We start from the raw sequence: 12,211 nt of genomic DNA, 5'->3' as shown, positions 1-12,211 counted from the left end.
ATTCTTTTTTTTTTTTTTTTCAGCATGTCTGTGTATTGGAACTCTTTCCAACAATGACTGATGACTAGTGGGTGAAAACTTTTTTTTTTTATTAGAAATATCAGGGTAAATTTTCTGTAGCTTCTGAAGGCAAGTACTACATGAAAAAAATATAATATTTAGGCAAAATAAGAAAAATGTAAAATTCTTCATTCTCTTCAAAAGTTTTCACCCCCCCAGCTCTTAATGTTTTTCCTTCTGAAGCATCAGTAATCAATCAATCACTTTTATTTATACAGCGCTTTTTAACAAAACAGGTTGTGTCAAAGCAACTTTACAGTATTGAATAGGACAATAGTGTGTCAATAATGCAAAAGTTTCATGCTGCAGCAAAGTCAGATTGCAGAAGACTCATCTGGTTCCCGTGGTTTTGCGCCGACGGCCGTCTAGGTAATAAATTCCTCATTGATGGTCCGTCTCTGGGGCTCATCTAATTGACATGGTCCCCGCTGACATTCACGGATGTAAAGGTCGTCTCTAGGTGCTGATCCACCATCTGTGCTGGGTACGGACTGGATCCGGGGGGCTGCAGTGACCCTCTGATCTGGATACAGACTGGAACTGGTGGTTAAGGTGACCTCGGAATAAGAAAGAAACAAAGTAATATTAGCGTAGATGCCATTCTTCGTATGATGCCACAAGTACATCAGGTGTTATGGAAAGCATTTTTGTGTATTTGAACCCTTTCCAACAATGACTGTATGATTTTGAGATCCATCTTTTCACACTGAGGACAACTGAGGGACTCATATGCAACTATTACAGAAGGTTCAAACACTCACTGATGCTCCAGAAGGAAAAACAATGCATTAAGAACCAGTGGTGTAAACTTTTGAACAGAATGAAGATGTGTACATTTTTCTTATTTTGCCTAAATATCATTTTTTTTTTCGTGTAGTACTGCCCTTCAGAAACTACAGAAGATACTTACATGTTTCCCAGAAAACAAAATAAGTTAAATTTACCCTGATCTTCAAATTCCACAAGTTTTCACCCCCCGGCTCTTAATGCATTGTTTTTCCTTCTGGAGCATCAGTGAGTGTTTGAACCTTCTGTAATAGTTGCATAAGAGTCCCACAGTTGTCCTCAGTGTGAAAAGATGGCTCTCAAATCGTATAGTCATTGTTGGAAAGGGTTCAAATACACAAAAATGCTGAAAAACCAAAAAATGTGTGGGACCTGAAGGATTTTTCTGAAGAACAGTGGGCAGTTTAACTGTTCAGAACAAACAAGGAACTCATGAACAACTCAAACAAAAAAAACAAAAAAAAAAAAAAACAAGAACTACTACAACAACAACAATGACAACAACAACATGTGGATCATTCTTGTAACAGCACAGTATTGAGATTCAAGTGTATGGAAACATTTGAATCGGGTCATTTTTATAAATTCAGCTATTTTCTCTTGTGGACTATATGTAAACATTTTATTTGAAATATCTCATTTAAATCAGTACAAAATAAGAAATAACATGCATTTTTGTATGATCCCTCTTCTTTTGGTAAAATAATGAACATTTTGCAGATTCTGCAAGTTGTGTGCAAACTTTTAACCTCAACTGTAAGTCGTTATAGGTTCTCACACAGATGATGTTTAAACATAATATTTGCTTGACATCTTAACATTTTAACAAAACAGAGAGAGCCATCGCCTCAGAATGGGCAATAAAATACCACTGGAAAAATCCCTCAGATTTATAGTTGGACCACATTTTTTTTGACAGCGACAGATTATTCACAGTCGTATAAAACTTCAGTGAGGGTTTAATTGGACAATTACTTTTTTTAAAACCGCTACATAGTTTAACAGTGCAATCTGACCAGGACTGACAGCACTGCTTTATACACTAGCATGACAGTAGCTCAGACAATTTAACAGCTTTTACAGTAATAACCTATTTGGTCTAACACGTAGTGGGAAAGTTCAAACAGTTAAAAAGATTATTTTGCTTACCCCATTGGCAGATTATTTTGCTTGCTAATTTTGACTTTTATTTTTGAAAACATGACAATAATTTTTGCTTGTATAGAAAATGTTTTATATATTTTGACTGGAAACAAGACAAAAAATCTATATTTAATTTAATACAACTAATGTTCATGCTGTAAGGTTGCTCCTGCCTCTTTAAATGGCTTCGATATAGGTGGCTTTATGTTAGCAGTTTGTAGTGTAGCCAATGTTTCAAAAGAGTTAGAAGCTACACATTTGTAATAATTTAAAGCAGTTAAACTAAATTATTAGTAGCTTGTAGCTCAGAAAGATAGTGTTTCCAAGTACCTCAACACTGGTTTTACATCACATACTGTGACACATGTGGCGCCTTGTTTTCATCATATCGGGTGAAGTAGCAGAGAAAATTTGACAGTTTTATTATTGACCGTTTGTGATTTTCAGCGCAAACTGACTGGCTGGAGTTCACAGTAATTTGTACCTCCTGATTCCCTGTGAGAAATCGGACTGAAATGTTCAGACAGACTGAAATGTGAACATTTTTCAGCCGAAGAGCAGAACTGCGTTTAGCGGCGGAGTTATTCAAAACCCCTCAGAAGTTTAATTACATTTCCATCTGTCCGTGTGTATGCGTATGCGTGTGTGTGTCGTCCTCTGTGAGTTGGGTTTAGGATATTTTCAAGGTCACACACCAGGAACAGACAACTAAATCCCACCCAAGAGTTCAACAATCACCCTCAACGGTCCATTAAAAGACCTCAGATGTGTTCTGGTCATTACGTTCATACACTGAGCGTCCGATTCTGGTCTGGTCTGTCAGTGTGTTGTACTTTGTGGTTACTAAACACAAATGGTGACATTGAAAGTTCACTGTTTGAAAGTTATTGTTTTGAGGCTTTAAAGAGCCCTCATGTCATTTCAGACCTGAATGAAACTTGGAAGACTTGTGGGAAATGTCTCAGTGTTTTAGTTTGTTCATATAATGGAATTAAATGGTTACCAAAATTGTTTGGTTCAAAAAGTGACATGAGGGTGAGACAGAAATTTCATTTTTTGAGATCTTTCACTTTCTCAGTATTTTTTGTGCATTTTTTGTACTTACATCTTGCAATACATTTTCTTTTGATGTATTTTCAGGTTCATGAGATATTTGACTGTACTGACTGTGATAAAAAGTTCATCTCCACGAATCAGTTGAAGCGACACATGATCACACACTCTGGTAAACAACATACACTCACATACAAATTATATATAATAATTTGTGGTGTGCTAAGATGTTGTTGGTGTGTGTGTAGAAAAGCGTCCGTACACCTGTGACATCTGCAGCCGAAGTTTCAAGCGTCTGGATCAGGCCACTGCTCATAAGATCATCCACAGTGAAGATAAACCATACAAGTGTAAGCTGTGCTGGAAGGAGTTCGCCCACCGCAACGTCTACAAGAACCACAAAAAGGTATCGTGTTTGTGTATGTGTGTTTGTTGTTGATGTCTTGAGAGGCCTTCGTTTATTCCAGTTCAAAGTCGGGCAGAGCACCAGAATTAAACAGGAAAGACAGATGGTTGGACGGACGGAGAGACTGATAGATCGATCTGACAGATTTTTGGCCAAATAAACTGCTGGCATCTTATCTTAATGGAGATCTGGAGCCCAATCAGCCACTGTGGAGCCTAATCAAAACCTTCAGCCTAACCCTGACCTGTAATGACCCCACGCGACCCTTGACCTTTACACCCTGCAGATAACATTAACCCCAAAACCCCACACAGCTCCGAACAGAGAGTGTGTGAAATAGAGAAAAGAGCACAGAAAGCAACATTCAGATCTGGAGGGATAACATTTACTTTCTTAACAAATGACTGTAGTCAGTAATAAATGAAAACTTTTAAATTGTAATAACTTTCTGTGCTTCTGAAAGGACTTTTCTGCTGATTTGACCAAGGAAACATAACATTCACTTAATTTTTTACATGTTTTGAACTAAATATGGGTGGTAAGATGCTTGCACAAAATATGCTGATGCTATTGTGTGCAAGGTCAGTTTTTAAGTTTTTGATGCCATTGCCATTCAGATATGATGATCGCCTAGCATGAAACCCCTTCTTAAAATATAGTTTTACATTTTCATATGTAAAACTTTTTATAATACTATGTATAATTATGTATAAATAATTATATCAGTACTATTTATATAATTTATAATAATAATAATAATACTTCTTTATAATGCTAAATATAAAGTATGATGTTATAAAATAAACTAAATGTAAATGTAAAATTAAATGAACATGTCAGTTGTTGTACAAATTAAATCATATATTAATTTAAAATAGTAAATATTATTTTGACAAACATTATCAGAAGTTTACATTATAAAAGTATAAACAGTATAAAAGATGTTTACATATAAAAAATTACACCATTTAAAAGTTTATATACGCTTAGTTCTTAATACTGTGTTGTTACCTGAGTGATACACAGATGTGTTTTTTTTTTGTTGTTGTTTGTTTAGTGATACTTGTTCATGAGTCCCTTGTTTGTCCTGAACAGTCCTGAAAAATCCTTCAAGTCACACAAATTCTTTGTTTTTTGTTTTTTTAGCATTTTTGTGTATTTGAACCCTTTCCAACTATGATTATATGATTTTGAGCCCCATCTTTTCACACTGAGGACAACTGAGGGACTCATATGCAACTATTACAGAAGGTTCAAACACTCACTGATGCTCCAGAAGGAAAAACAATGCATTAAGAGCAGGGGGTGTAAACCCTTTGAACAGAATAAGGATGTGCACATTTTTCTTATTTTGCCTAAATAACGTATTTTTTTTTAATTTAGTACTGACCTTCAAAAACTACAGAAGATACTTTAATGTTTCCCAGAAGACAAAATAAGTTAAATTTACCCTGATCTTCAAATTCAAAAAGTTTTCACCCCCCGGCTCTTAATGCATTGTGTTTTCTTCTGGAGCATCAGTGAGTGTTTGAACCTTTTCTGTAATAGTTGCATAAGAGTCCCTCAGTTGTTCTCGGTGTGAAAAGACGGATCTCATACAATAATCATACAGTCATTGTTGTAAAGGGTTCAGATACACAAAAATGCTAAAAAACCAAGAATTTGTGAGACCTGAAGGATTTTTCTGAAGAACAGCAGACAGTTTAACTGTTCAGGACAAACAAGGGACTCATGAACAACTATCACTAAACAAACAAACAAAACAATAAAATAAAAATAAAATAATTATAATAATAATTAAACAGCAGTGGATCATTCAGGGAACAACACCGTATTAAGAATCAAGCGTATGTAAACTTTTGAACAGGGTCATTTTTATAAATTCATCTATTATTTTCTCCATGTAAATGTCTTTTATGTGAAATATCTTATTCAGGTCAGTACTAAATTAAAAAATAACATGCATTTTCTATGATCCCTCTTAATTTGGTGAAATAATTAACATTTTGCGGATTCTGCAAGGTGTATGTAAACTTTTGACCTCAACTGTACATGCGTACATAAATAAAGTTTTCATTGTTTTTGACCCATGTTACATTGTTTGGTAACACTTTATTTTGATAGAGTGTCATTAGTCATTAGAGTATTAGTAGACTGTCTGCTTAATATCTTCTAACACTCTTCTAAACTTTGCAAGTATATGTCAACTTATTCTACTAACTCTAAACCTAACCCAACAGTCTGCTCTGAGAGTTAGTAGACATGTAGTTGCAAATTAATGAGAATTAGTTGACATGTAGTTGCAAAGTTACTTATAGTTAGTAGAATGTCTAAAATGGACTATCAAAATAAAGTGTAACCCATTGTTTTTATAATGAATAAAGTTATGACACCAAAACTGTAGGTACCAGTGAAATTCCCTAATTCTTAATTCCATTTTTGATACCTCAACTGTCACGGCTGCAGTCATCTTTCATGTTGGCCCTGGGCCATCAGGCAGTCCTTATTGTTGAACTCTGATTATGTTCAACATTTCGATACAGTCCATCCACTGAAAGTCCACACAATGAAGGTTCACTCAACCATATTTACTTGATGTGTGACATTTTAGCGTCTGTTTAACATTTGTTTACCTGTTTACCATATTTGATCAGTGTGTAAATAAAAGCCTAAATGAAATCTTTTCATCATATAAAGCGATAGTGACTATATTAAACTGCTTGATTCAAATGAATTATATTTAGGATGTTTTCATGGACTTTTTGAAATGTCAACATTTCAACATCAACAAAAGAGGAACAGAAATCTGTCAGGTTTCATTCAAAATATCTTTTATAAATATCTTTTTTAAATATCAATTTGTGTTTTGAAGAAGAATAAAAATCTTACAGGTTTGGAACGACACAATGGTGAGTAATTAATGACAGAATTTTCATGTTTTGGTGAACTAAACCTATAAAATACATTTTGTAACTTTTTTCTTTTTTTTTTTTTTCACTGACCTCCTACACCATCATTTACTGGTTTCAAAACCACCATCCTAAGTCTTTGCCTGGGTGTTGCTTTGTGGTTTTTAAGATGTTTGGTCACTATCATCCACCTGTGAAAATCAAGTCTAAAAAAAGTAACACCAACCTCAACAAGCCACTGAAATATGTCACATTATGGAAGTTTAATGTATCATGAATGGTGCTATTTTTATTAATTTATAAAACCTTCACGATCTTAAATCACTTGATTCCTGACTCTGACCTGTGTTTCTGTCTGCAGACTCATTCAGAGGAGAGACCTTTTCAGTGTGAGGAGTGTAAGGCCTTATTCCGCACCCCGTTCTCCTTACAGCGCCACCTCCTCATTCATACCAGTAAGTGTGTACGTGTGATATCAGACACAGCTCTCCAAACACACATGCAACACGAGTGCTCTGTATTTGTGCATATACTCTTTAGTAAATGTGAGCAGCTCAAAGCATCCTGCCGCTGACAAGAGCCTCTCCGTCGGCTCCCAGCTCCCCCCCCGAACCCTGGGCTCAGTGTCTGCGGGTGCAGGGCCTCGTGGAGCCGACTGGTCCGGGCAGGATGAACCTTAGCGCTGCTCTGCCCAGTCTAGACTGATCACACTGAGATTATTGAGCTGGAGGAATTTCCTGCTGTCCTCCCTAGAGACTCTCACACACACACACATACATATATATCACTGAGAACTACTGGGCTAACGCTCTTTTATGTATCTGCAGGACGGGGTTACGCAGAGAGAAACAAAGTGTTGTGTGGGTTTGGATTTGTGCGTGGTTACTCTGATGTGAGCTGTATTTACAGTATGAGTGTGTGATCACTTACGACCCACTGTGACATAATCTGATCCATCTGTGTCAATATTTGGTTTTGAAATAAAGCTGTTTTGTGACCATCTATTAAACACACATCGTTTTTAAAAGGCCCGAGTGGCTCAGTAGGGTAAGTCCTCCACAAATATTTCACAAACACCCCCCCGTGTGTGTGTGTGTTTATAGTTTAGATCTTCATCAGAGCCTTTTGGCAGAGTATTTTTACACTTAATCAAAGATCAATATTTATACTGCAAAAGCTATTGACGAATCACCCAGTAAATTGTTATTTTTGGCATTGTTGTGACCTGACAAGAACGTAACACCCAGTTTCTTATAAGAAGGCCTCACACAAATATATGGGCTCTGATATGTGTCCAAATGCCAATAAAACCACTTCAAGAATAAAGAGATTCACTGGTAAGGAAAAGAAAGAAGATTAACATCTCATATGATGACAAGGTTGGTGTAGCCGCCCTGCATGCCCATTCATTTAAAGACCAGGTTTTTATAACCCAGCATTCAGTCTGTTCTGCTGGTGATTAGATGCGGTGACTTGTTGGACTCCATTCAACCATTTATAGAGCAGAACTACAGTTTTGGCACAGATTCTTCATGTTTGTTACAGAAGGCATTGTTTGAGCAGACGAGCACATATGTATGTTTTTGAAGAAAGTTTTAGAAGAGCAACAGACTGCCTTCTTCTGAAAAGAATTGTGACCTCCTCTGAGAGATAAACATTTCACGGCTTTTCCTACCTGATCTTTTATCATTCCTCTTTAAACCTCTTCCAAAACAACAGGAAACAGAGGGTTGACATCCTTTTCTTCCAAAGCAAAATGTGGCTCATAAAGGGATAATGGGACTCGCTTTGTGTTTGAAAGTGGATTCGAACACAAAGCGAGTCCCCTATTAAGCCACGCTTTTAAATGGGGTACAATGGCTGTGAACATTTTTCTAAAGTTTGGCGTCTCGGGGAGTCCGGGTGTGACGTTAGAATGGGATGCTTGAATCGCTGTGGCGCTGTGACTGCAATCATATGCCTTTTCTGCTCTTCTCCGTCCAGGTGAGAGAACGTTTAAGTGCGACCAGTGTGACGCCACCTTCAAGCGCAAGGACACACTCAACGTGCACATTCAGGTCGTACACGATGGCCACAAGAAATACAAGTGTGACCTGTGTGAGAAGGCCTTCGTGACGCCGTCTGTGCTCAAGAGCCACAAGAAGGTGAGTGAATAATCGGAGACATGTGGTACTAAAATACAGAATAATCCAAGATCTCATCAGTGTCAAAACACTTTTCATATTTATGTTGTATAAATGTTTTATATTTTTAATTATTTATGTGTACATTTTATTTTATTTTATTTTATTTTATTTATCCTGAAAAATTCTGATTGGTTAATTATGACATCCTGTGGTGAAGACCACCTATAGTTGAGGTCAAAAGTTTACATTCACCTTTCAGACTCTGCAAAATGTTAATTTTTATTTATTTATTTAGTACTGACCTGAATAAGGTATTTCACATAAAAGACATTTACATATAGTCCACAAGAGAAAATAGTAGTTGAATTTATAAAAATGACTCTATTCAAAAGTTTATGTACGCTTGATTCAAAATACTGTGTTGTTACCTGAATGATCCATAGCTGTTTTTAGTGATAGTTGTTCATGAGTCCCTTGTTTGTCCTGAACAGTTAAACTGCCTGTTGTTTTTCAGATAAATTCTTTAGGTCCCACAAATTCTTTGGTTTTTCAGCATTTTTGTATATTTGAACCCTTTCCAACAATAGTTTTTTACTAAATAAAACAACATACATTTTGTATGATCCCTCTTATTTTGGTAAAATAATTAACAGATTCTGCAAAGTGTATGTAAACTTTTGACTCAACTGTATTAGTAACAGTTTTTGTGAGATTCACCCAGAGTATGTTTTATGGAACAACTGCAGTTTCAATATAAAAAAGCATTTTTGCTCTTTTCTAATATTAGAATTTGTACTTCCAAGTTGAAAAACTGTTATTTTTCATCTGAAGTTAGCTCACATATAATCCAGCACATTAATGTTTCCAGTCTGTGTTTCCACACACAGTGAAACTGAATTCCATAATTATCTTATATCCTGCACATTGTATAACCAGCATTCCCTCCAATCATAATGGAGCCACAGCTCGATCATGATTTATTGCCTCATCTACACAGAGGATGATTATATTCACATGCCATCAACTTCATATTCAATTTCTTCTCAGATTTATACTTCAGTTAAAGCACTTAATATGAACAGCAGCACAGTGACACCAAACTCCTATATAGTTTTAAAGCCGTGTATGTGATTACAGTTGAGATAGCATGGGCTGAATTTGACATTGTGTCATCTAATTTCAGACAGGACTGAAATGTGACCTGCTGCTGGCAAAAGAGTAAAGCAGCTTTATCATATTCAATTACTTTCTGACAGAATGAGGAGAATAGAGGCCCAGCTGCATGTCAGATACACCATCACTGAGATGATACTCTTAAACAGTAGTTATTGTGATCGTGAAATGCCTTAATACTCCTTCATTTTTTTTTTTTTTTACATTTTATGTTGCTGCCTTATGTTAAACTGCTTTAAATGACTTTTTTTCCACATCAGCCTACACTCCATACACCATAATGGCAACGCAAAAAACTAGTTTTTAACATCTTTGCAAACTTAGTCATCGGATGCCAAGTTCACTTTTACGTGCTGTTTGAACATTAATGTGTGTTGTCAGCGTATGTACAAATCTACCCTATAATGATAAAAATCCATGCAGTGGTTTTTAATTAATCTGTAAAAATAATATCCCCTTTTTCAAATCGAGCCGTTCTCAGATGCCTGTCGCTGTGGCGTGCACACCCACAGAGGCCGCTCCCACGATAGTTGATTGACATGAGTGTCTTACCTCAGATCAGCTGTAGCAGTCCATCCTCCATGTTTTGATGCCGGAGCAGGGATGTAAGTTAGACAAGAATTGAGCGATTGAGGTGTTGTGTTGCTGGATGTAATAATGAACGTAGTGGTCGTCATTTACTCCTGACATCTGAGCTGCTGAAGATGCAGTGGATTACGTTTGTTTGTGAAGGGAATGCGCCTCCCGATCTACAAATATCTGTCTATGTTCACGCAAATCATTGGTGATCCAGCTTCACTTACAGCAGAAGTGAGTATATGTTTTTTTTGTGATCGCCTTTCCTAATAATGTGCTAGTTAGCAAGTTTAGCGGCTAAATGCGGCTAAAGTAAACAGGCTCGTCACTCCACAGAGAGAAGAGAGGGGCGGGGCGAGCAGAGCTCATTTGCATTTAAAGCAGCCTCGACCAGGATGGGGTGATTTTTGCAGAGTTGATTTTGACAAGGTAAAAAGGGTGTTGTTTTACACTACCATTGAGAACTTTTGACCAAAGTGTATTATGGACTTTTCATTAAGACCCTAAAAAATCATGTCAACTTGTGGAAAATGGGCATCCAGTGACCCCTTTAAAAATTTAAAAAACCTTTAATGATTACATTGCATAAGTATTCATACCCTTATCTGGTACTATTAAAATTTAGCTCAGGAGCATTCATATTGCCTGTAGATGTTACTACACTTCGAGTGACGTTAACCTGTGGCATAGTCATTTGAATGGTCATGATTTGGATAGGCACATACGTCTTAATAAAAGGCCTAACAGCTGAAAATGCATATCAGAGCAAAAACTAAGCCCTGAGGTCAGAACTGCCTGTAGAGCTCAGAAACAGGCACAGATCTGAGAAAGAGTTCAGAAAAAAATCTGCTGCATTGAAGGTTCACAGAAGCATGTAGTCTCTGTTACCCTTAATGGAAGAAGTTTAAAACAATCAGGACTCTTCCTCGACTCTTCAAACTGAGCAATTCATGGAGATGGGCCTTGTCTAGAGTGGTGACCAAAAAGCTGATGGTCACTCTAGTTGAGCTCCATGATCATATGTGGAGATGGAAGAAACCTACAGAAGGACAAACATCACAACAACACTCCACCAATCCAATCTTTATGGTGGTGTGGTAAGACTCAATCCTCTTCTCAAAGACGACACGTGAAAACACACTTGGAATTTGCAAAAAAGCACTAAAAGGACCCTCAGACTGTGAGAAACAAGATTCTCTGGTCTGATGGACCTCAATTCCAAGCATCATGTTTGACGCAAACCAGGCACTGCTCATCAGCTGCACAGTAGCCGCCTAACGGTAAAGTGTGCTGGTAGCAGCCTTAAGCTGTTGGGCTGTTTTTCAGTGGCAGGGACTGAGGGACTCATCAGAGCAGAAGAAAAGCTCGGTGCACCAAAATATTGAGCCTTAATGAAAACCCAGTCCAGAGTATTCAGAACCTCAGACTGGGCAGAAGGTTCATCTTCCAACAGGACAATGATCCTAAACAAACAGCAAGAGAGGCTTATAGACAACTCTGTGAATGTCCTCGGGTGGCCCAACCACAGCCTGGGCTTGAACCCAATCAAACATTTCTGGAGAAACCTGAAAATGTCTGCCAGCCCCCATCCAAGCTGACAGAGCTTGAGAGGTGAAGAGGTGTGGAGAAGAATGGCAGATAACTGCCAAATGCAGATATGCAAAGCTTGTTGCATCATACTCAAAAAGACTTGAGGCTGTAAAAGTGCTTCAGCTAAGTACTGATTTATGGGTATGAATACTTATGCAATGTACTTATTTCAGTTTTTTTAATACATTTACAAAGTTGTGGCAGTTTTGTTTTTGCTTTGTCATTATGGTGTATGAGTGTAGATTGATGTGGAAAAAAAGTCTTTTAAAGCAGACTAACATAAGACAGCAACATAACAAGACGTGAAAATAAAGGGGTATGAATACTTTCTCAAGGCACTGTACATACGCTCTTCCCCTTTGTGTCTTAAGGTAATAAAGTAATAGTTC

At 37.1% G+C, this 12,211-nt stretch overlaps 1 protein-coding gene across 1 annotated transcript in view; it reads left to right on the top strand.

The window, feature by feature from the left end:
• Positions 1-12,211, top strand: part of prdm5 (PR domain containing 5) — a 92,859-nt gene that overhangs the window by 28,089 nt on the left and 52,559 nt on the right. The window contains exons 9-12 of the mRNA XM_051096294.1: positions 3,130-3,214; positions 3,291-3,448; positions 6,719-6,812; positions 8,341-8,501. Of these exons, the coding sequence (XP_050952251.1) occupies positions 3,130-3,214; positions 3,291-3,448; positions 6,719-6,812; positions 8,341-8,501 (498 nt within the window). The remainder of the gene's footprint in view (positions 1-3,129; positions 3,215-3,290; positions 3,449-6,718; positions 6,813-8,340; positions 8,502-12,211) is intronic.

This window comes from Labeo rohita, chromosome 23 (genome assembly GCF_022985175.1).
Source record: "Labeo rohita strain BAU-BD-2019 chromosome 23, IGBB_LRoh.1.0, whole genome shotgun sequence".
Lineage (NCBI taxonomy): Eukaryota > Metazoa > Chordata > Actinopteri > Cypriniformes > Cyprinidae > Labeo > Labeo rohita.
This window is presented reverse-complemented; position numbering and strand designations above follow the sequence as displayed.